This window comes from Alexandromys fortis, unplaced genomic scaffold, assembly GCF_014885135.2.
Source record: "Alexandromys fortis isolate MF-2015 unplaced genomic scaffold, M_Fortis_MF-2015_v1.1 scaffold_16, whole genome shotgun sequence".
Classification (NCBI taxonomy): Eukaryota; Metazoa; Chordata; class Mammalia; order Rodentia; family Cricetidae; genus Alexandromys; species Alexandromys fortis.
This window is the reverse complement of record NW_026067893.1, coordinates 17,583,693-17,607,578: the sequence shown is the minus strand read 5'-3', so window position 1 is coordinate 17,607,578 and position 23,886 is coordinate 17,583,693. Positions and strand designations below refer to the sequence as shown.

The 23,886-nt window shown below is 47.2% G+C and overlaps 2 protein-coding genes across 2 annotated transcripts in view; one reads left to right on the top strand and one right to left on the bottom strand.

The window, feature by feature from the left end:
- Pi4k2a (phosphatidylinositol 4-kinase type 2 alpha) overlaps positions 1 to 13,495 on the top strand; it is a 34,231-nt gene extending 20,736 nt beyond the window's left edge. The window contains exons 5-9 of the mRNA XM_050145602.1: positions 2,852 to 2,913; positions 4,580 to 4,679; positions 5,912 to 6,045; positions 6,479 to 6,538; positions 11,261 to 13,495. Coding sequence (XP_050001559.1) covers positions 2,852 to 2,913; positions 4,580 to 4,679; positions 5,912 to 6,045; positions 6,479 to 6,538; positions 11,261 to 11,422 — 518 coding nt within the window. The 3' untranslated portion in view covers positions 11,423 to 13,495. The remainder of the gene's footprint in view (positions 1 to 2,851; positions 2,914 to 4,579; positions 4,680 to 5,911; positions 6,046 to 6,478; positions 6,539 to 11,260) is intronic.
- Positions 13,496 to 14,451: 956 nt separating this feature from the next.
- Positions 14,452 to 20,798, bottom strand: Avpi1 (arginine vasopressin induced 1). Its single transcript, XM_050145614.1, has 3 exons — positions 20,633 to 20,798; positions 16,326 to 16,600; positions 14,452 to 15,028 (listed from the first exon to the last, which is right to left on the bottom strand). Exons 2-3 carry the CDS (start codon positions 16,589 to 16,591, stop codon positions 14,869 to 14,871), a joined length of 426 nt encoding a protein of 141 aa, XP_050001571.1. The 5' UTR covers positions 16,592 to 16,600; positions 20,633 to 20,798; the 3' UTR covers positions 14,452 to 14,868.
- Between the last annotated feature and the right edge of the window lie 3,088 nt (positions 20,799 to 23,886).

Here is a 23,886-nt window from a genome sequence, read left to right as displayed (position 1 = left end):
TGACTCTCCTCTTACTTGCTTGGCATGTGAGTCAAGCTATGCCACCTCCCTGTGTCTGCTTTCTTCTATAAAAAGGATACAACCGTAGGTGACAATATCTGCCTTAAGGTGGTAGAGGCATTGATGCTAAGCTTACCGCAGTGAATAAGTCCTGTTCAATAAAGTACCATTAGTGTACCTTACATTCAAACCCTGGCCTGGCCTGAGGATGTAGCTCAGCTGGTAGAATGCTTTTATTTATTTATTTAGTTAGTTAGTTTTTGGGACAGGGTTTCTCTAGCTTTGGAGCCTGTCCTAGAACTCATTCTGTAGACCAGGCTGGCTTCGAACTCACTAAGATCCACTTGCATCTAGTGGCACAAGTTGTGGCTGTGATGCCAGACCTTGGGAGGTAGAGACAAGAGGATCAGAAGTTCAAGGTCATCCTCGGCTACCTAGCAAGTTCAAGACCAGCCTGGACTAACAAAATACTGTGTCGTGAGTACGCTCTGCCAGAAACCTAGACAAACACATCAGCATCTTTCCATGATGTTAGAGTGTGTTAAATAACAAGTTCATAAAGTTCAGCGATTCCTTTTCTTTTTTTTTTAATATTTTATTTATTTATTATGTATACAGTGTTCTATCTGTGTGTAAGCCTGCAGGCCAGAAGAGGGCACCAGACCCCATTACGGATGGTTGTGAGCCACCATGTGGTTGCTGGGAATTGAACTCAGGACCTTTGGAAGAGCAGGCAATGCTCTTAACCACTGAGCCATCTCTCCAGCCCCCTATTCTTCTTCTTTGCTTCCTTTTCTACCTTCCTCCCCCATTCATTTCTTCCTCCTCTTTTTTTTTTTTTTTTTTTTTTTTTTTTTTTTTTTTTTTTTTCGTTTCTTTTTTTTTTTTTTTTTTTTTTTTTTTTTGAGACATCCTGACCATGAATGTTCAATCTTCCTGCCTCAAGCCTCATTAATATCAAGATTTTAGGCTGGTTACACTTTACCCAGCTACAAGGATACTTTGCTCAGCTGCAAGAATATTTTATTCATAATTGTGTCCATTTTGTTGTTGTTGTTGTTGTTTTTGAAACAAGGTTTCTCTGTAGCTTTGGTGCCTGTCCATCCTGGAACTAGCTTTTATAAACCAGGCTGGCCTCGAACTCACAGAGATCCACCTGCCTCTGCCTCCCGAGTGCGCTACCACTGCCCAGCTGTAATTGTGTCCATTTTTTAAAAATATGTTTACCGCCGTGAGCTGGTGGCACACACCTTTAAGGAGGCAGAGGCAGGCAGATCTCTGTGAGTTCAAGGCCAGCCTGGTCTACGGAGCGAATTCCAGGACAACCAGTGCTCTGCAGAGAAACCCTGTCTAGACCCCAAGAAAGAAGGGCTTATCAGTTATTTTCATCTTGACCAGTTTTTTTGTTGTTTGTTTTGGGTGTGTGTATACGTGGGTGACCTTTTCATAGTGTACCCTAGACTTAAGATTGGTGTGAACCAGTGATCTTTCTGCCTCTACCTCAGCCTCTTGAGTGACCCTTCTCGTCTTCCTCTTTTTTTTTTTTTCTATTGTTGTTGATGTTTTGAGACAAGATCTCACCTTCTAGCCCCACTGTCCTGGAACTTGCTGTGTAGACAAGGCTGGGACTAGAAGAGATCACCCAAGTGCTGGGACTAAAAATGTGCTCCACCAGCCCATGTGGCCTGAGTTCTAATTTCCAGGACTGTGATTTCTCAGTTCTTGAATTGCTACTTGGTTCTTTTTAAATTTTCGCTTGTTTTCTGCTGGTATTTTAGTCTTGCTTTTAATTTTATTTTTTCCCCCTGGTATTTTTGAGACATAGTCTTACTTAGCCCAGGCTGACCTTGAACTCCTAATCTTCCTGCCTCCACCTCCTGAGAGCTGATTATAGGCCTGTGTTACCACTCCTAGCTGTTCCTTTTACCTTCTTGGAAGCTATTAAATATTTTACTTGGACATTAAAAAGTCTGTATAAAATATGCCAGGCGATGGTGGCTCACGCCTTTAATCCCAGCACTTGGGAGGCAGAGGCAGGCGGATCTCTGAGTTCGAGACCAGCCTGGTCTACAGAGCTAGTTCCAGGACAGGCTCCAAAGCCACAGAGAAACCCTGTCTCAAAAAAACAAAAACAAACAAACAAAAAGATATCACCCTTGTTTGGCAGCTCTGTGTTGTTCTAGTGTTCTCATTTCTGTTTTTATTGTGTCGTTTTTTTCTCTGTGTACTTGGTTAGTCTGGTTGCCAGATATCTTCTATCAGAAACTATACAGCTATTGGAAAGTTTTGGGTTATGGTGTAAAATCTGTCTGGGGTATAACGGCGATTCAGGGCCAGCGCCTAATTCACTAGCTGCCTAGGTCACTTGAGCCTCAGATGTTGGAGCTGGCTTGCTTCCAAGATGGGCTGCAAGTTTTCTCTTTTAAAGAGTGAGCACACTGTCCCCCTTCCCAGCCTTCTAGCCACCTCTTCCTGAATCGGCAGCTACAGTAGGAGAAAAAAGCCACAAGGGCTAGGTCCTCCCTGTGTCTCTTTCTCCTGGTCCCAGCTCTTAGATTCTTTTTTCCCTCCTTCCTTCCTTTTCTTCCTTCCTTCTAAGGCAGTCTTGTGGTAAATAAGATAGACTGGTCTTGAATTTAAGATCCTCCCGCCTTCGCCTCCTGAGTACTGGGATTTTGACTCAATTTTTTAATCTTGTTAAAAATCACTAATGCCTTCCAGGGATTTTTAAATATTTTATCCACCTTGTAGTTGATCCTAGTTGGAGGTGGACCAAGTATCCCAAATGCTTAATCTATCATTTCTCAAATTAAATACATTATTCATACTTATTTTATGTTTCTGTTTACAGACCGAGGCAACGACAACTGGCTGATTAAATATGACTATCCAATGGATAGTTCTAGCTCACGGGTAAGAGTTGGTCTGTATCTCAAAGAGGGGGTGGAGAGGAGTAATCATTCAACAATGGAAACACAAAATAGAAATTTAGGTCACAAAAGTTCACAAGAGTCAGAGAAACATAGGTTTAAGTTAATACTTGGTGTGGTTTCTTTAGTGTGTTTTAAGCACACTGAGCATCCTCCTAAGTGATACTAATTGGAATGGCATCAGGAAGAGGAGTGACTGGAGCACACTGTATACTCTATTGGAGCTTCACCCTGCATGGGAGCATAGTAAAGGTCTGAAAAATATTGCATTAAATGAGCCTGTCTAATATTGTCTAGCCCAGTGGTTTCTACCCTTTTAAGCCATGGGGTACATAAGTCTAGAAAAAGCTGCGTCAGTGCCTTTTTTCCTTTAAGTTTTTTTTTTCCCCCTTTTAAGATTCATTTCATGTGGATGAGTGTTTTACTTGCATGTATGACCGTGTACCTAATGTGTGCCTGGTGCTTACAGAGGCCAGAAAAGTGCATCTGATCTACAGATGGCTGTGTGCCACCACATGGGTACTGGGAATCAAACCTATGTCCTCTAGGAAAGCAGCCAGTGCACTTAACCTCTGCACTGTGTCTTCAGCCTCAATCCCAGGAAGTGCTGAGGCAGGGATCCTGGAGCTGCAACTCCTGCTTCTGTGGCAACACTGGTAGAACTGGAGCAGTCACAGCACCCAGTAGACATAGTGTCCCTGGTGCAGCTGCAGAGTCAGCTCAGTCTCTGCTCAGTTCCTGTCCTTTTGTTTTCTTTTTCTTGTTTGTTTATTTACTTGAGGCAGAGTTTTTCCCGGTGTCCCTGGCTGTTTTCAATCTTGCTCTGTAGACCAGCCGGCTGGCCTTGAACTCTGCCTGCTTCTACCTCCTGAATGGAATGCTGGGCCACCCATTCTGACCTTTTCATTTTTATGTATCACTGAGGCCTGACTACCTTATGTAGAAGCCAGCCACCTGTCATCTTGATTCTGTTTTCTCTGGAAAATGGGTATTTATCATCTTTACCAGTGAAGTCATAGCTGAACTAGGTCCACATTTAAAGGACCTTGGCTGGCTGGTACAGATTTTTCTTTCCTTCTGTTATTCAGTTTCTCACTGTTTTACCTCAGAATGATTTACAACTCTCTTTGTTTTTTGTCATTTTTCTCCTTAGTAAGGACTCAGGCAAGTTCCGGGTAAATAAATGTACATGGCCCATGATGAGTCAGGGAGGCCTCTAGCAGTGTATATGGTGCACACCTGTAACACCAGCACTCAGGAGACAGAGACCAACCTGAGCAACACAGTAAGACCTCTGCCTCCGGGAGTCAGGAAGGCTAAGAGGGAGAAACTCCTAAGAACCTTGAGCAGACTGTAAATGATGCAGATGCCACGTCCGGAAAACAGTATGAAAACTGGTAGAGGTTACATCTAAGTAAGCTGAAGGAGAGGCTGAGATGAGCTGTTTTATTTGATTTTTTTTGAGGCAGGATTTCTCTGTATAGCCCTGGCTGTCCTGAACCAGAGTGTAGGCCAGGCTAACTTTGAATTCACAGAGATCCTCTTGCTTCTACCTCCAGAGTGCTGGGATTATTAAAGGCGTGTGCCATCACTGCCTGTCTTTTGCTACTATTTTAAAGGGCCTGAGCAAATCTCTCTTTGTTCTGCAGGACACAGATTGGGTGGTGGTGAAGGAGCCTGTTATCAAGGTGGCTGCCATAGATAATGGGCTAGCTTTCCCACTGAAGCATCCTGACTCCTGGAGGGCATGTAAGTTTAAGAGCTATGGACTGTGCTCTGGTTCATTGCTGTAGTAGGATTGACCTAAGAATTAATGAAATACTGTAGCCTCAGGCCTTTTTACACATGGCCAGCAACATTTGGTAACTGTTCCATCATATAAACTATTAGAATTTTTACCATTTATTTCCAGTGAAGGTATATGGGTAATGAGAGAGTAGAAGCATATGGGCTGGGTGTGTAGCATGTGCAAAGCCCTTGGGTTCCATCCCAATTCTGCAAAGTAAATAATAAATAAGTCAATATAAATGAGTTTTCTCATTTCTGCTTTGCATTCTTTTTGTTGTTGTTGTTGTTTTTGGAGACAGGGTTTCCCTCACGGCACCAAAATATTATTCTTTTAAAGCGGGTGTGTGTGTGGAGACAAACACAGGACAGACAAAACACGCACAAAAGGAGAAGACACAGACACTCGGCTCCCACGTGGGTGCGCTTTAATGGGGGGGGACACGATAAGGGACAGGTGTGCAAGACACACAAGGGTAAGGGGCAAGAGAGAGAGAGAGACCGCGTGGAAGCTCGCTTTTTAACGAGAAGAGCAAGGGTATCTGGGAGAAATGTCCTGCACCTGTGCGCGCCCATGCGTGCAGGTGTCCATAATCCAGGAGGAATCTGGAAGCTGTAGTTTCCAAAAGGAGCAACACCCTGTGTAACAGCTCTGGATGGCCTCAAACTCACAGAGATCCACCTGCTTCTGCTTCCCTGGTGTGGGACTAAAGGTGTGCGCCACCACTGCCTGGCCGTTTTGCAATTTTAAACTCATCTTTTCATAAGTTACTTCATTTGGGTCTCTGCAGATAAATTGCTGTCAGTGTCCTGTCTTTCTTAGTTGTACTCCATATCCCTTTCTAATTGAAAATCTGTGAAAAGAAAAAGAAATGCCAGTAGGGAGTCACCAGCCCTCTTTGTAGCACCAGCCTTTGTTTTCAGGGTCATCTGAAAGTCCAGCAAGTAGATGCTTTGTGGGAAATCACGTGTCACCTGGAGAAGAGCTCTGGGATTAGGCTGCTACTCTGGGTGTGATTTTTGAGTCCTGTGTTTACTAGTTGTGCAGTCTTAGGGTCAGCAGCACTTGGAGAGGGATTTTGTTGGTTTTTTGTTCTGTATCAGGGAAGAATAGTTTTCTCTTTGACAGACACTGATAGAACACCCAGAGCAGACATTCCAGCACATGCTTTGCTTTGAGTATGTTCTCTTTTCAGATCCTTTTTACTGGGCCTGGTTGCCCCAGGCGAAGGTCCCATTCTCTCAGGAGATAAAAGATTTGATTCTTCCAAAGATTTCAGACCCTAACTTCGTCAAGGACTTGGAAGAGGACCTATATGAACTCTTCAAGGTCAGCCCCTTCTGGCGTTTATAATTAGTTCTGAACAAGCAGTGAAGGCTATTGTTTCACACTTATCTAACTTGAGTTAGCCACAAGACAGGGTTACTAGGAACCAACTGGAGCTGGTTTGGAAGGATTGAAAGACCTGGTAGCCGCATTGCTAGGATGATGTAACTCTGTTTGTAGAATGCTTACTTAGCATACAAAAAGCCCTGGGTTCCATCTCCAGTGCTACCTAGATTCTGTGTGGTGTAGCACTGAAGGGGGGTGGTGGTGCAGTTTAGGGTTCTCTGTGGCAGGAAATACTCTAGTTACTTCCTAACCCACTGGTTCCTTGCAGTGTACTTAATAAACTACTGTTAGAAACTTAAGTGGGAGGAAAAGTGGGTTCCTAAGAGGCATTCCATGGGTTCCATCATCCTCCTCTGCCTTTCTCCTACAGAAAGATCCTGGTTTCGACAGGGGCCAGTTCCATAAGCAGATCGCTGTCATGAGGGGCCAGGTAAGCCTGGGACATCAAATGTGTGCCATATATATTTGTGGCTCTGCCCTAAACTACAGGAGAGAAAAGGTAATCTCTGCGATCTCCTCCCTCTTCCATAGTGTTGGTACCAACCACTGTTTGCTGACACACTCGCTGAAGGTTTAGCCCTATACTAGTTGCTGGGTGCATTATTGATAAATGTAATGCAGCCTCAGTGACTGAGAACTGGACTCTGAGCCAGGTCACCCCACCAGTTACAGGTTCTGTGATGCAAGCAGGATCTGAATTTCCTTGTTTATAAAACAGGGTAGTAACTGTACCTTCCTCTCTTGTGGACTTGTGCATGAGAGAATTCATGGTAAGCATTAAGAAGAAACTGCATGGCACATGGTGAACATGCTGGTACTCGATATGGTTATAAGTTTGTTCTTTGAGTTACAAGCTGTATTATTCTCCCTGTCTACTTCACCCTGTAGTTCACAGGGAACTACAGAAACTCAGCATTGTCAAAACTCTGTAGGCCTGAGTGTGGTGGTGCACATCCTTAGTTCCAGCACTCAGGAGGATCCCTGTGAATTTGAGTCAGACCCTATCTCAAAAACAAAACTGTGGGAGATTTGTCATGAGTGTGGCTTAAAGAGAGCTCAGCAGTGAAGCCTGGCGTTCCCATTTATTACCTATGAGATCCAAACCTCTTCTTCCCTTCATTTTTCTTTGTGTCACATACTTGCTTCACGGGGTTTTTATATATATATAAAATTAGACACATTATTTGAAATAGTTGGAGTAAGGCCTGATGCGTAAAAGTACTCAACACATAATAACTAATTATAACTTTGTAAATAGAAAAGCCAGCTTCTGAATCTTTTTTTTTTCTTTGAGATAGGTTGTTGTATAACCCAGACTGGTCCTAAAGTTACTGTGTAGGCAACAGTGACCGTGAACAATTGACCCTCCTGCCTCCATTTCCCACGTGCTAGGATTGCGGGCTTTTGGTTTAATTATCTTACTAATTTTAGTCTTCAAAGCATATAGCAGTCTTTCCGCCATAAGTATATATTTACTTCCTCATGCCATTTAGCTAAAGACTCTCAAAGGAAGCACCTTTGAATTTGCTGAGCACATTTTCCTTGGAAATGGGATAATCAAGACTTTTTAAACTTCTGTTGATTCTTTGTGGATTTCACATCATACATTCTGATCCCACTTTCTCCCTGTCCCCTCGCATTCACTCTCTGCCCTTGCAACCTCCCCAAAATAAAATTTTAAAGAAAAACCAAAAACAACAAATGAGAGAGAAAAGTCCTGTTGAAATTGTAGTGTGGCCCACTGAGTAAGTAACACAGTTTACCCTGTAGTCCATTTGTTGGGTTCACAGGGGTCATGCAAAGTCTGTTAAACCAGAAACAAACTTTATTCCTGGAAAAAAAAATTAAAAAAAAAAGTCTCCAGGGGGCACAAAAAGCTTATCAGCTAGCTGAGACTACTGCCAGAGATGACTTGTAATGCTGTGGCAATGAGCTGTTTCTTGAATTCCCCTTTTTATAACAAGAAGCAAGTATTAGGCATGAAAAAAAGAATTTTTTACAATCTCGACGTAAAACAGATACAAATTGCCTTTTTTACAATTTCCATTAACAGTTTTTTTTTTTTAAGTTAAACTATTGTTTGTATTTAGCTCATTGTCTTCTTTTGGCACTTTCTGATGGTGCTTACCAAAGCTCTATATTCCCCTCATACTGCCAGTTTTGTGTAGCAGGGAAGGGTATGGGAAAATGCACAACCAACAAGTCAGGTGCATCCCATCATTTAAAAGTTAATTCAGCTCATACCAATTGCCAGTCATGAGTGGTGGGGGTAGGGGGGTGGAGTATCGAAAAGCTGACCCTCAGTTTGCAGAGGGACTCTAAATTTGTAGAGAGAGGGCTGCTTTAGCTTTTCAGACAGAGCTATGGGTTGTAAAGTAAAATAAGCCACTGTTAATAGTTAATCCTTAAGCTGCTGAGAAAGCTGCTGACAGCCTGCTCTCATTCTCCTAGGCTCACAACTTTATACTTTCTTATTTCTGGCATCTACATTTCTATATTCTTATTCTTGGACTCTTCACCATTCATCTTTACTTGCAAGTGTTCCTTGCCATGAGTCATTGGTCTGTCTCAATGTCTGACTTCTGCTATGCCACTGATAATGGGCTCTCACTGGGGCTCCTCTTGGATATCCTGTTGTTGTTCTGTGTGTCATGAAGATGCTGCAGTTTGGGATCTATAGGTTTGTACTCTTCATGTGCTCCAACAGTTCATAGATGAGGTAGATGTTGGAGTGGTCTAACTCCTAGCCTTGGTTCTGGGCCTGGACAGTAGCTGGGTTGGTTAGCCTGCCAGCTCTCCCTCATTGTCACTCCCTGGGTGAGCTCTCTGGCATCTAGCTCACTCAGTGCAGCCTGCAGCAAGGAGTGGAGCCAGTTCTCCCTCTCTCTGGTCCTCAGATCTGGGCCACCCACACTCACTCTGCTGTTTGGCCCAGGTGAGGTACAGGCCCTCTCTCCTTATTGCTGTAGGGTGCTTGTGTATGGGGAGGGTGGGGTTGTTAAGCTCTCATGCCTTCAGGGCTGGCTCATTTGCTCACGTGGGTAGTCAAGAAGTTTTAAGAGTTGCCATTTTATTAATTTGTTTGAATACCAATATCCTGTCTTTCTCAAGTCAAGCAAGGGTCTAGCTAGACTGCTGTAACTTTTGGAAACCTGAAAGTTACATTGTAGACTCTGGTATTAGAGGCCTCAACATAATGGAACTGGCTTGCTTCTTAGGATAATATAGGTGGCACCTCATCCATATCATACCATCTTCTCCAGCCCTTCCTCATCTCAGTCCCTTGCCAACACTGTAGCAGCCTTCCCATTACACCCTGTCTGGTTATCATCTAGTAGGATAGCAAAAGGTAGGGGAGAATGGCAGGTGAAAATTATCTTCTACCTTATGTTCTTAATGTTTTTAGAACAGCCTTTGCATTTTAAAACTGTTAGCAGAGGGGGTAGAAAGGGTTGGCGGTTGAGAGCACTGACTGCTCTTCCAGTGGACCCTGGTTCAATTCCCAGCACCCACATGGCATCTCATGGCTGTCTGTTACTCCAGTTCCAGGGCATCTGGCACCTTCACACAGACAAACATACAGGTAAAACACCAATTCACAGAAAATAAATAATTAAAAAAAACTGTTGTCAGAAAAAAAGCAGCAGGCTGTGATTACAAGCAAAGGAAGCATTGGTTCAAACATAGGCATTGCAGTTTGCATACCCAGGGGCAGACTACATTGTGGTCTGACAAAGGAGAAGAAACTTGCAAGGAACCTAGAGAAGTAATCTGACCCGGTGTCACTTGTTTTGAAACTTTTTGGACCAGTTGATGGGGCTGTGGGTAAATAATGATAGGGTAGGACTGTGTCTGGCCTCCTGACTCGGTCATTAGTTTGCTGAGTCACACACACTCAGCCAATGACCTACCCTTCAAAACGACAGGGCCAGGCATGTTGACACTCTCAACCTTCGCAAGGCTGAGGTAGGAAAGACTTAGCCTGGTGTGTATGACGTTCTGGGTTTGGTCCCCAGCACCACAGATTTAAAGTCAGGGCAGCGGGGGTTTGCAGGGTCAAAGGGGGCTTTATTTTCAGCTTACCCATGTGCACCACACTCCAGCCTCACAGCCTTGCAGCCTGTTTTTTGCTTGTTTCTTTGAACTCTCGCTCTCTCGGATCATATTTTCTGTTTTATGGACTTACAGGGCAAAGAGGTATTGTTTTCACTTGGGGTTTTATTCCTTCCTTTGCTTATTTGTTTTAAGGCAGGGTCTCACCATATTGCTCAGTTGGGTCTCAGATTTCTGGCCCTCAAACAGCTTTTCAACCTTCCCTTCCCTTCTGAAGTTGGACTATGGGCAAACAGTGTTTTAAAAATTTGCTAGTGAGGTTATATCCACTGCCCACTCATATACCTATTTTCTCTTAATTTTTTATAATTATTTTAATTTTATTGTATGGATGTTTTGCTTGTATGTATATCTACACCCCACTTTTTAAAAATATTTATTTATTATGTATACAATATTCTGTCTGTGTGTATGTTTGCAGGCCAGAAGAGGGCACCCAGACCTCATTACAGATGGTTGTGAGTCACCATGTGGTTGCTGGGAATTGAACTCAGGACCTTTGGAAGAGCAGACGATGCTCTTAACCACTGAGCCATCTCTCCAGCCCTTCTACACCCCACTTGTGTGACTGGAGCCCTTAAAGACTGAGAAGCAGGTGTCAGATCCCCTGGAACTGAGATAACAGATGGTTATGAGCTACCATGTGGGTGTTGGGAGTTGAACCCAGGTCCTATGGAAGAGCAGCTAGTGCCTTTTAAATGTGAGCCATCTCTCTAGCCCCCAAATTTTAAAATTTTCATTTAAAATTATATATCTGTATCTGTACCTGTGAGTATGGTGCCTTCATGGTCCAGAAGAGGATTGGAGTTACAGGGCATCGTGATCCACGTGACAAGGGTGCTAAGAACTGAACTCGGGTCCTCTGTAAGATACTCTTAGCCGCCAAGCTACCTCTCCAGCCCCGTGTCCTACTTTTGTAATAGCCTACTTCCATGGCTTTTCATTGGTATCTATTTTGACTTGAAAGAGGGTGCTCTCTGCAGAGGCAGGCTTAGAATACTAGGCCTTTCTCTCACCCATTTTGCTTTTTTCAATACAGATCCTAAATTTGACCCAGGCCCTAAAAGACAATAAGAGTCCCCTGCACCTGGTCCAGATGCCACCTGTGATTGTTGAGACGGCCCGTTCCCATCAGCGGTCTTCAAGCGAATCCTACACACAGAGCTTTCAGAGTCGGAAGCCCTTCTTTTCATGGTGGTAGCCCTAGAGGCGGGCAGAAGAAATCCTGCAGGTGACAGGCTGGGAGCAGGCCTGGAGAGAAGCTGGTGCACGGTGGAGCCTTTCAGGGTCCTTCCTCTCTGCTTGCCGCCTCCCTCGGGGCTTTCCCATCCACAGGGAGAAGCACAGTCAGGGACAAGAGTAATCCTGGACCCTTCAGTGTTGGGGAGCCGGCATCCAGGCAAGGAGTCCAGGTGGCTGAGGAGGAGCAACTCCCAGCATCTGATGGCAGGTTGGGAAGGTCCCATCCCCCTGACAGCTTTCTACATCCCAGTTCCCTATTATATTCTGCATCAGAAAGAAGGAAACAACAGAAACAAATTTAAATGCTTATAGGAAACCCAGATTAGATACTCTCACGTCAGAAGCCCTTAATCTAGACCTAAGTTTGCTTAGACAGGCTCTGCTACCTAGCAGTTGTTCACTCCCATGAACTGAGCTGTGTCAGAGGCCCATCGCTGGCCCAGACAGAAGCCACACCTTCCCTTTCTGTTTTTGCCATATCGATCCTCCCCCTTGTCACACTGTGGTACTGGCTTCTTGTGGCAGTGAGGCTTTTGCTCTGTACCTGTCGAGGCTCTGCACATAATCTTCCTGTTCTCTGCCCTGCTGCTGCTTGCCTAGCGCTCAGCTGAAGTGAGAAGGCTAGCCCCAGCAGTTGTTGTTAAGAGCAGATGTGTAGCACGTGGAGGTGATTGATTTAGCCTAAGTACATGCTGGGTGCTAGGGGGTGTTCCATGGGGAGCCTGGCACAGCCTCACTCCTGGGTCCTTCCTCAGCCTTCATCCGTTTCTACTTGGTTTCTGTTTTCACTATTTTTCCCAAGTTTTAATGAGGAGTTCAGTTTGGGTCCTGGGGAGGCTCTCCGTAGAGGTTGTCAGTCAGTTCATGAGTGGCAGGACAGTGTCCTTGTTCTTCCTGTTACTACTGCTGCCTGGAAAGTGACGGGACCTGTGCCCTGCCCCACGGCTCCCTGCCTTCGTGTCCTGGGTTGCTTTCTCCTCAGCTTTCTGAAGAGAGGCCTTCAAACAGTCCCCCAGTGCCTGCCCAGCTCAACGTGCATCTCCTGCTTCCATGTGTCTTCTCCCTTGCCAGGTGTTTGAACCCTTTCTACACCAAAGCAAAGAATTGGCTTCAGGAGAGAGTTAAAAAGAGGGCCACCCGTGGCTGAGAGGCAGCCGTGTTCACACCCCATGCTGTGTATCCCTGAGGGTTCTCACACTCTACAATTGGTCAGTCAGCCTTGGAAAGAAATTGTTTTGAAGGCTTGAAAAAACCAAAGAAAGGGAATGGGGACCACAGCTGTGTGTCTCTTCGGCCTGCCTGGCTCCTACCATCCAGGCGGCAGAGCAGAGTCACACAGCTCTCCCAGCAGCTAGAACAGGCTGCTCCCTGTTCAGTCCAGTCTAGGAGCCAGCTTGCTATCGGCTTCCACTCAGCCAACAGGAATCTCTGAGCACTGGATATGCATGCTCTGTGGACAAAGGCACTGTCGTTTGCCCCATCCTGACAATCCCATCCAGCCCACTTGGACTCTGCCCTCAGAACTATGTTTGGGAGAATTCCTGCCTCCTGATCACAGGAGCCTGCAGGGGTCCAGGTATGTGACATTCTTCACAGACATCTTTGCACCAGACTGTTGGCGAGACTCCACACTGGGGTGCTGGAGAGAGCCTGAGGTGCCTGGAGAGAACCTGGTGTTCCACCAGGCTCTTTTGCACTGTCTTACTCCAGATCAGCTCTGCCATCAGGAGGAAATTGAGTCCAATGTAAGAGGAAGCCAGTGCCAGGCCTGATGGGCAAGGGTGCAGGCGTCCTTCCCTGCCTCTCTCGCTTGAAGCCTGTACTCAGGTTGCCTTGAACGTGGACTTTGGGAGTGCCAAGAGCCCAGAGTGTCAGGCACTTCCAGAACAGCCGTCCCTCTGCCAGCCTTGCCCCCCATGTCTAGGAGTGGAAGCTGGTTGGTGAGAGCTGCTGCCCTGTTCTAATGCACTGTAGAATTGTATGTATTATATTTAAATCGATGCAAATGTATGAATAACAAATTCAGTTCTGATCTCTTTGTCCTGTTTTCTTTGGGGAAAGGAAAACAAGGTAAATGCAATTTTAAGGGCAAAGAGGCGTGTTTCTATAGAGTTACAAAGACTTGACTCCTGGAAGCCATGTACTTTCCTAAGACATTCCAAAACCTGACCTGAGTCTGTTGATGGGACACATGTTTGTCTTTGGTAAGCATACTTGTTACAGATTTTCTCTGGTAGGGACTCTATATTTGCTCTGGCCTCTTCCTTAAAGTCAGATTCTAGGATTAGGTGTACAGTAGTGGTTTTCAACCCATGGGTTGCAACGTGTGTGTGTTCAAACGACCCATTCACAGGAGTCGTCTAAGACCATCAGAAAACAGCTATTTACATTATGATTCATGGAAGTAGCAATTACAGTAGTAATGGAAAGAATTTTATGGTTGGGGTCACCACAACATGAACTATTTAAAGTGTCGCAGCACTATGATGGTTGAGAGCCACTAGTGGTAGAGGTGAATTTTGAGAGGTTGGCTTTTCTGCTTCGCCAGCAGAGGGCAGTCTTGCCATACAGGTATACCACTGTCCCTGAGGGTATGTGTTGGCAGGGAGGGGGAAGGCTGATGAGCACATAGTTTAGAATAGGAAAAGCCCTTCACCTCTAGGTTACCAGGCCATAGTGCCAGTGTATAAGACGATTGATTAGTCCTGTGCCATCCAACCTGAGTATGGTTGGCCCTTGATGGTGCCTTCTGAGAGATGATGCTCCCAGCAACCAAGGACCCAGTGTCCAAGTGCAGAGACCCCATTTTTCCTTATAACTTTCCACCTCTGGAAGATGAAGTTGCAGTACTGGGATCTCCAGGGCTAAGGGTTGAGAAAGTACAATACAAGCATCCAGCCCAGATTTATCTCCTTTGGATATCCTGTCCTTTCCTGCCTGGCTCAAGTCTATTTTGGAATTCTCCCCTTCTGTAACAGACTCACAGAATTCTTGAAGTAAATGTTTTTATTTTCCACATAAACAAGTTTTCCCTTTGCACTGGCCTATGGCACAAGGGTGTGAGACAGCTGGCTGCTGCATGGTGACAGTAACTGGCAGTTGTGGCCAGTTACAGAATGGTGAGATGCTGCATCTGAGCACACTTTATCCCAGGGGGATGCCATGCAGCCCAGCTGTACTGTTAGGTCTGAGGCTTGAGCAGCCTCGTTATCACCTCACTGAGAAGAGCAGGTTCCACATGGTACAGAGTCCAGTGGATGCTGGTTCTGGTCTGAACCGAGGACATTCTTATTACTGCTTTCACCACCTAGACAGGGTCTTGCTCAGACCTTCTTGCAACTCCATAAGCCCTTTGGCAAAAGTCCCTGCAGTATCTGGGGAGGCCTTCCCTGCCCCTTCACTGGGTCAGTGTCTGATCTGGTGGAGGTAACCTGTGGGACCTGGCTTATTCCAGTTTCGGTGGACTCTGGCACTTGTCCTCCGGGAGTTCCCAAGCTGCTCACTTGACGCTGTGCCAGTGGCACTGTCTGGCGGGTCGGCCGCTATAGAACCAGGCTCTGGTGCTCTGTTGGGAACAAGTGTGATAAGCCAACGTCAACACGGAGATGTTTTATCACTATAAAACACTGCTCAGGATAAAAAGAGACTACTCCAAGAACTGTATGACAAGTTTTCCAACTCTGTATTTTTTTTTTTTCGAGACAGGGTTTTTCTGTAGTTTTGGTACCTGTCCTGGAACTAGCTCTTGTAGACCAGGCTGGTCTCAAACTCACAGAGATCCGCCTGCCTCTGCCTCCTGAGTGCTGAGATTAAAGGCGTGCGCCACCACCGCCTGGCTCCAACTCTGTATGTAGGCTGGATCAGGGAATGGGCACTCACCAAAGCTCCCCTTACCTCCTCTGCCTTTGATTCATGGCATAAGGCAGAAATAAATGACATCAGTTAAGGCAACCAGTGAACACTAACTTGCCATCTCAGGCCTGAGAAAACCTGCTCAGTCTCTGCTGTTTATAATGAGGGAAGGATCCTAGAGGGAAACATGTGATGGGCTTAAGGCCAGGTTTACCTAGGTCCCTGGGGCCCACTACTCTTGGGCTGTCAGTGACTAGATGGGCAGACAAAGTCTACTGCTTGTTCCCCTTAGGATCTCCACAGTACCATCTGAGACCTCTCTGTGATAGAGGAAGGTCATTGGCTCATAAAGAAACTGGCTTGGCCCATTTTATTGGTTAGAACATAGGTGGATGGAGTAAACAGAACAGAATGCTGGGAGGAAGAGGAAGTGAGGAAAGACTCCTCAGAGAGACTCCATAGCTCCTCTCAGAGACACACACAATGAAGCTCCGACCCAGGATGGATGTAGGCTAGAATCTTCCTGGTAAGCGCACCTCATGGTGCCACATACCTTATTAGGAATGGGCTAAATTAATGTGAGAATTAGCCTAGAAGAGGCTAGATAGAAATGGGCCAAGCAGTGTTTAAAAGAATAGTTTGTATGTTGTTATTTCGGGGCATAAGCTAGCCAGGCGGCCGGGGTGCTGGGGATGCAGCCCCACCGCTCCAATTACTACATCTCTGTAGTCCCCTACAGGCTTTAACCAGGCCTGCCTTTGAACGTTACCCATTCTACTATTGGTAATTTTCTCCTTCCAAAAATACTCCCTTCTGCTGGCCAAGAGTCTCAGAATTTGGTAGTTCTGCTTTGACTGGGCTTTCCTTCTCATGGGGATCACAGGGTCATGTGACTCCAACAATAATTATAGTCTTGGATGCAATAGCAGTATAAACACAGACAGTGGGCACCTTACAGTGAGGGCATCCCTTCCACCTCTTCCCTCACTCCTTCACTCCCAGGCCCCTACCTCAGGCGGCTGCAGTGGTTCTGCCTTGGGGGCCTTTTCCTGCGCAGTCTCCTCAGGGCCTCAGCTACGCGGTGATCCCCTGCACATTCCCAGATGATCTGGGCCCGTTCTTCAGCCAGCTGGTCCCCACTGCGCTGGAACAGGCCCTGGATCTGCACCAGCTCAGCATCCTGGAAGATGTTAGCAGAGGCCTGCTTGCGGCCCCGGGCCTCAGTTGAAACCTGCCACAAAGGTGGCTCGCTCACCACTGAGGCCGGGGTCCCCATCGAGGTGCTCTGAGGATAAAAGGTGGAGATGTAAGCACTCCTGTAGCCACCTACAGAGGCGTCAACCAGTAGCTGGGCATAAAATGGACAGGGGAAAATTCAAACACAGTCACAGAAAGGTAGGTACACATTTGCCATAAAATAGGCAGAGTGGAATAGGGGCTGAGAATGTAGGTCATTTACTTGGTAGAGTGCTTGCATAGCATGCATGAGACACTGGGTTTGAGCCCCAGCCCCACATAAACTAGGAATGTTAGTGCATGTCTGTAATCCCAGCATCTGGGAGATGGAGGAAGAAGGATCAAAAGTTCACAGTCAGGCCTGGAGAGACGGCTCAGCAGTTAAGAGCACTGGCTGCTCTTGGAGAGGATCACGTTCAGTTGTTGGCACCCACATGGCTGCTCACAACCGTCTGTAAGTTCAGTTCCAGGGAAATTCTAGCCTCTGCAGGCACCAGGCATGTATATGGAACATGGATATACATGCACTCATACAATGAAATAAAAATAAATGTTAAAAAGGAAAAGCTACATAGTCATCCTCAGCTATATATTGAGTCTGAGAACAGCCTGGACTACACGATGGCAGGTTTTATGTTTTTGTTTTTAAGAAGTGACAATAAAGACGAGCAGCGAGCATCTCGTTTGCTCTCTACCTGCTCCAGCATAGCCCTCACCCTCACCTGCTGTTCTTTTGTTCTCTGGAAGAGTCTGAATCATCACTCCACCCTTTCAGAACGACTACCCACTCCCTTGCTCCGGCCTCCACCTCAACACATTATTCCAGTTGTTTCCACACTGCGCTGTCCCAGTTTCTATCCTAGCCCACTTCCTTTTCAAGACTTAATACCTACGGTAAATCCACAGAAGACATCCAGATAGAATCACAAAAGCTATATTTTTACCTGGAAAACAGGAATAAGAAAGCCTGTCTCTCAAACACTCTTACAGAACCCAGTTAAAACCTGTGTAGTAACGAACCCCAGGAACTGGTGGATCTGTGCGGTGAGAGCAGAAGCTAAGTGACCATGGTACACTTTCAGGCCAATGGGATTCCCAGGGCAAGCATGGGTGCTTTCTGTGCACTGAATGGTACGCTTGGCATCATCAATCCTCAGAATAACTCTAGAAGGCGGGTACTGTCATCACAATCCCACTGCAGGAAAAGCAAGGGCTGGGGCCCCATAGTTTAAACCCCTGAGCCACCTGTTGTCCCTGGCAAACAACTCGTCCACGAGGAGTGAAGGACATCCCTTATCCCAGTCACTAGTGTCAGGGTGGATGACAGCATCCTCAGCCTTGAACCCATGGTGCTCTTCAGGTTCCATTAAAGAACTCTGGGATTGCAGCTGAGCCCAGTGCAGAGTGGCATGTGACCCAGAGGATCAGGGTTCTGTCCCTGGTTCTGTCCCTGGTTGACAGGCCTCAGGAATCCCCATCATCTCTGGCCGATTCCCTGCCACTGTGGGGGCAGGTTGCGGCTGATGGCCTGCACTAGTCTTGAGTCAGTGATGCCATGACAGGGTTGGGTCTGTGCTGGAAGATGACACGGCCTGCCTGCTCCTTGTTGGCTGGGAACTGCATGTGTGGACAGGTCTCACTAATTAGGTCCCAGAAAACGCTTCGACTCATAGTTACCCTTTTCCCCACCCTCAGCCTCCCTGAAGGCCAGATACTGTTTTGCTACAGTGGGTGGAAGGGTCAGAATCTGGCAGAAGTCGGAGAACACTACCAAGTGGCCAAGCCCTAGGTAGACTCTTAGGCTGGCCTGGGGTGGTAGGAGAAGGGGTGATGTCCCTCTTTCAGATTGGCAGTCCCATCATCAAGTAGCAGCTGCCAGCAGAAGGAACCGGCCTGGGGCCTGACGGCCACTTTAGTTCCAGCACCCACCTGCAGGACGGCAGGCTTTTAACTGGCCAGCCTCCAGTGAGCTGAGTTACAGCCCTGGGTCCAGCCTCCACTACCCCCGATGAACCTTGGGAAGCCTTGGCACCTCCAGATTTTGAGGCCCTTCACTCTGGGAGCCTCACCCTGGAATTCAGACAGAGTGAAGCTAGGGTTCCAAGTCACGTGAGATGGTAAACATGAGGAAAATGATAAAGTGGGGTCACGATACCATCAGAAGACACTTCCTGTCTCATTCACTGTGTTCAGTGATTCCTCCCCGAATTTCCGGGACAAAACCTTCTCCAGGAAGCTCATGTGTATACTTGAACAATGGTACTTTTTAAAACTGGAAAACGAAAGCATGGGGCTATTAAAAGATTTCATTCTAGAGCCGCCATGGAAGAAGCATGAGCCTGTGAGCTGATGAGTAAGGACTAATTACAAAATGCTTCAGCTGGACACAGTAGGCTGAGAATGAACCCCCCCCCAAGTAAATACTGAACGTTGAAGATGACAAAGTTCAACTTATTTTGAGTCAGGCGTTAAAGGAAGAACTGTACAGCTCTTAAAGATTTGAGGCAGGCCTCATGCCTCACCCGGCCAGTGCACTGGCAGCACAGACGCTGAACAGTGGGGACATTCTCTGTAGCATGTGACATTAGTTCCACTGCTATTCCATAATTTCTCCATCCTATCACCTCTCAGGTTGGCATAGGTAACCCTGGAGACAGAGCACACTTAGGTGGGGTGGCAGTTCTCCCTATCAGGTTGCCACCTTTGAATAACCTTGGTTATGGCAATACTCACTTTAAAACAACTAGAGGCTATAGCTCAAGTTAACACTGTGGGCCTGGCCTGCTACTCTGTACAGACATACCTCTGGACAACAGCCCAAGTCTATTGTTCCTCAAGTGGAAACCCGCATTCAAATGGCCCTGTGTTCCATATACCGCTGGCTTTCCAAATCTATGCCCCAGAAGTGAAGAAGAAAACCGGGCCCTTATTCCAGACCCAGAAAAATAAACTAGCTGGTCTAGGAATTGGAAAGAATTCAAGCCCCTAAGTGCCTGGCAGTGCCCTGATCACAGAGACCCTGGACAAGTCTCATTTTTCCTTTACTTCATTTTGTTCATCAGTCAAAACGGTGAGTGGAAAAATAATCCTTACTGGGTACAGAGATGAAATATGAGAGCGTCCGTCCTGGCAGACTACGCACTCTCTACAATGCCTATTGGCTGAATGAAAACTGATGCCAACAGAAAGCTAATAACAACTATACAGAACCATGGTCATCACTGCTGGCTTGCAAACCACCCAGCCGGGCTTCGAAGAGAGACAAGGTCATTTGTGCCCTTTTAGAACCATGGTTTTATGACTAACTTCCACAGAAGGGAGCTTCTTGCTGTGTCAAGCACAGAACAGTACTTTCAGGGGACTTTTTGATCCTCATGTGAGGTGGCATCCTAACGTCCCTTGTTAAGTGGGCACTATTGTCAAACTCATTTTCCAGATGAAAAAGCTGGAAGTAGTAACCTGCCCAACACCCTAGGCTGATAGGTAATCTTAGGCTATTAACTAGGCGATTTGACCCTAGTGTCTACGATCTCAACCAGTGTTATTTTCATTCTTGTCAGATGGCTGAGAATATGTTCAAAAGAAACAGAGGACAGAAGGTTCAGAAACCTCTGAGAGCCTGCCATCTGCGTCTGAGGGTTTTGGAGGTCGCCACCGAGCCACAGACAGAATTCCCACACCAGCCTCAGCGCTGAAGTTAAAGCGAGGGGAACTAAAGCAGAGCCCCATGGGGAGTTAGATCCCTGTCAACCCATAGCCAGTCCCAGCAGACCCCAAATAGGGATCCGGCAGCTAAGACGCCCACTCCAACCTCTCCCCGGCTTTTCGAAAGGGCAGGCACGGCTGCCCTGAAGGTGATCGCAAGGGCCAAAAAGCTGGCCAAGAGCTTGGGAAATGGTATCTTGGTAGAAGGTACAGGGTGCCATCCCCAGCCCAGACGGCCCCTGGGCTCAGATGTGGCCGCTAGCCCAACAAGAGGCCCTTAAAATGGATCTAGGGTTTGCGACCTGGCGAGTTCCTAGCTACGGCCGTCCTCCCGTGCGCTCCCGCGCAGAGCTGAGCCGGACCGTGGCCTACCTACCTGGTTGCCTTGGCTGCCCGAGGCGGGCAGATCGCAGCCCGGAGCCTGGCCGGAGTCACCTGGATCGCAGCCACAGTTCCCCGGAGAAAGTGCTCTGAGCTCCTCAACAGCCAATCCTCGGCCACAGCCTTGCAGCGAGCAGCTGGGCCAACCTTCCCCAACCGAACGCATAGACTCCGTGGGCCAATCAGCCGCTGCGGAGGGGGAAGGGCGGGTCTAGCCCCGCCCCTCTCCCGTGCCTGCCTCCAAATCGAGTGCGGAGATTCTTTGAGTCCAATCAATGGCAGAGTATCGGTGAGGGGCGTGTCCTTCGGGCCCTCCCTTCCCCTCCAAACCTCAGCCCTCCCCACGCCTGGAGGCTCCCCCTTGATTGACGTCAGACCTGGGGCTGGCTCGGTTTTGCTTGCACGCACGCAGGCGGGGCGGGGTCGCATTCCTGCCACGGGGTGCGACGGAGGCTGCAGGCCCTGCGGGGTACACGTGACAAATGATTCCCCCCCTCCTTTTATTTCTGGGCTGTGTCCTGCGCACGTGGCGCGTTGTTCTGCTGTTAAGTTATTCATAACCTGCTACTCCTAAAATTCACGTCTCCTCCCAGCAGCCACCTGGTCCTGATGTTCAGAATGATCTTCAAATCTTGTAGCCACTGAGCAAGTTTGGGCCTGTTACCTAAAGGAAGAAGTACCTAAAAGTTCCTTACTCTTTGACGTCTTCCACCGCGACCCTTCCCAATTCGGTTTCCTTGTTAGGCAGTAACAGAACTACTACCATTGCCTTGGAGTAGTTAACAGCCCAGCAATGAAGGCAAACACCCAACCACCACTTAGTCTGTGACTACCATCATTATCACGTGAAGCTGGAAGAAGCATATTTGGGAGGTCCTGGAAACCACGAGAAGGAACATAGGGTTGAAAGGAAGGCGCTGAAGTTTTTAAAACAAGGAAGAATGGGTCTGGGAAGAATAAAGGTAGAGGGAAGGAAGGTTCCTGCGGTCACGATAGAACTTTTCTCCAAAGAGATGAAGTGAGGCCTGTAGATTCGCTATAAATAGCAAGGCCTGTTGGTCGCGCACACCTTTAACCCCAGCACTCCGGAGGCAGAGTCAGGAGGAGCCCTGTGAGTTCGAGGCCAGCCTGATCTACAGAGTTAGTTCCAGGACAGCCAATGTTACACAGAGAAACACTGCCTCGAAAAAAGAAAATAAATAAGTAGCCATGGTGGGAAGCAGAAGGCGTGGGCTGGCAATGAAGCCTGCATTTGCCCCTGGAACGTGATTTGTACTGATGAATAGGCTTTCTGTGGCTCTTACAGAGCGCCAGGAACGCAGTCAGTACTCTACAAGTGTTAGCTCATTTCCTCCTGGTGTTAAATTTGCATTTTTAGAAGGTCTCACCAGTTGCATCTTGCAAGTTGGGTTGGAAATGGCAGAAATAGTTTCAGGGGACCCATGGGGCTCTATCTTTCCCTCTTCAGCGCTGGACATCTGATCGTCAGCTTGCTAGGCAAGTGCTCTACTACTGAGCTCTTTGTGCCCAACTCTTATTTGTCTGTCGGTGGCTCTGGAGAAATGCTTATTTCCTTCATTGGAGGTTGGTTTATGCTCTCATCCAGAAAGGTCAGGAAGGATGCCTGGGCAGCAAATGGTGGGAGCAAGATTTCCTGACATTTCTTACTTCAAAGCTAACATTCTAAGTTAAGTTTCTCTTCTGTCAAAGTTCCAGGTGGGGAGGAGATAAAGGAGGCTGGAGAGATGACTCAGTGGTTAAGAGCTCTGGCCGCTTTTGCAGAGGGCCTGGGTTCAAATCCCAGCATCCTCATGGCAGCTTGCAACCATCTGCAGGAGGATCTGGTGCCTTTCTCTGACCTTGAGGGTACCAAGCACACACCTGGTGCACATAAACTCAAGCAAAACTCTAATGCCCTAAAAACAAAACAACCTTGAAAAAATGTCCTAGCTGGGATTGTGAGATCCTTTCTGCAAGGCGAAGGGGAATTTGGTTTCTACCCCTCCACATCCCAGTCTGTATAGATCTTCGTTGTCCCTCTGCATGAAAGCAACAAAAGAATACTCTTAAGTGTGTTTTTCCCCGCTTTTCTTGAAGTCCTGGGGAGATGGAGATAGAGAGATAGTAGAGAGAGAGATTCAAGAGCAAGCTCACGCAAGAGCAATTAGCAGTGTTCATTCCCCTCCGAGTGCTGCTGCAGAGTCTCAGCCAGCTGTGACTGAGGAGGGGACTGCAGGCTTTTAAACCAGAAGTCCGGCCTTCAGACACAGACTCCTCTCACCCACTCTGAGCTCCAGGAGAGTCAGACTCTTAGCACATCCATGGTTAAAGGACCTGGCAACTCTCATGCCACCAGCTCAGATGGGTACACACGGCAGGGAATCAGGAACTTGTGACTTCTGGGTCAGATGTGACTAAGGCTGGGTGGAGGACAGCCGCTGTCTCCAAACAGTTTCTCAGGCATGGACTTGTGCTCACTGCACAATGGAACCATTTCCAGTGCCACAGTTTTATGATTCAGTATTTCTGAGGAGAAGACAGGGCACTCCCTAGTCATGTGGGCCACGAGAAACCTCACCAGAACGGTGCAGGAAATGGTAACTACAACAAAAAACGAGCCCCGTTTCTTTGTTGGTTTTGAGCCAGGGTCTCTGTGGCTCAGCCAGGCCTCAAATTCCAGGTTCTCTTGCTTCAGCCTCCTAGGTGCTGGATTTCATATGTAGCCCACCATACCATAGCTTTGTGGGTCCCTGTTTAGAGGAGGTTGTCACTGAGGAGTGCCCCTAGTGTCATTCAGCCAAAGACTTGGTTTCATCCAGGGCCCAGATCAAGGTGGTAGGAATGGGGCTGGTGAGATGGTTCAGTGGGTAAACACACTCGCCAGCAAGCTTGAGAACCCGAGTTTGACCCCTCAAAGAAGAAGACTGACTCGTGCATGTTGTCCTCTGACCTCCACAGGCTTCCTTGACATTAGCATGGAGACACATACACACGCATGCACACGCACGCACAGTGCATACGTAATCAATGGAATATAATAAACATTGAGATAAATGAAGAACTTTGGGTCGCAAACTTAGTAGAGTACGAAAAAAAACTCAGCAATTAAAATAGATAGCATCTTTTTAGGGACAACATCAAAACAGATGCCAACAATTGGAGAGGAACAAAATATGAAAATTTAGCCGGGCAATGGTGGCGCACGCCTTTAATCCCAGCACTCGGGAGGCAGAGGCAGGCGGATCTCTG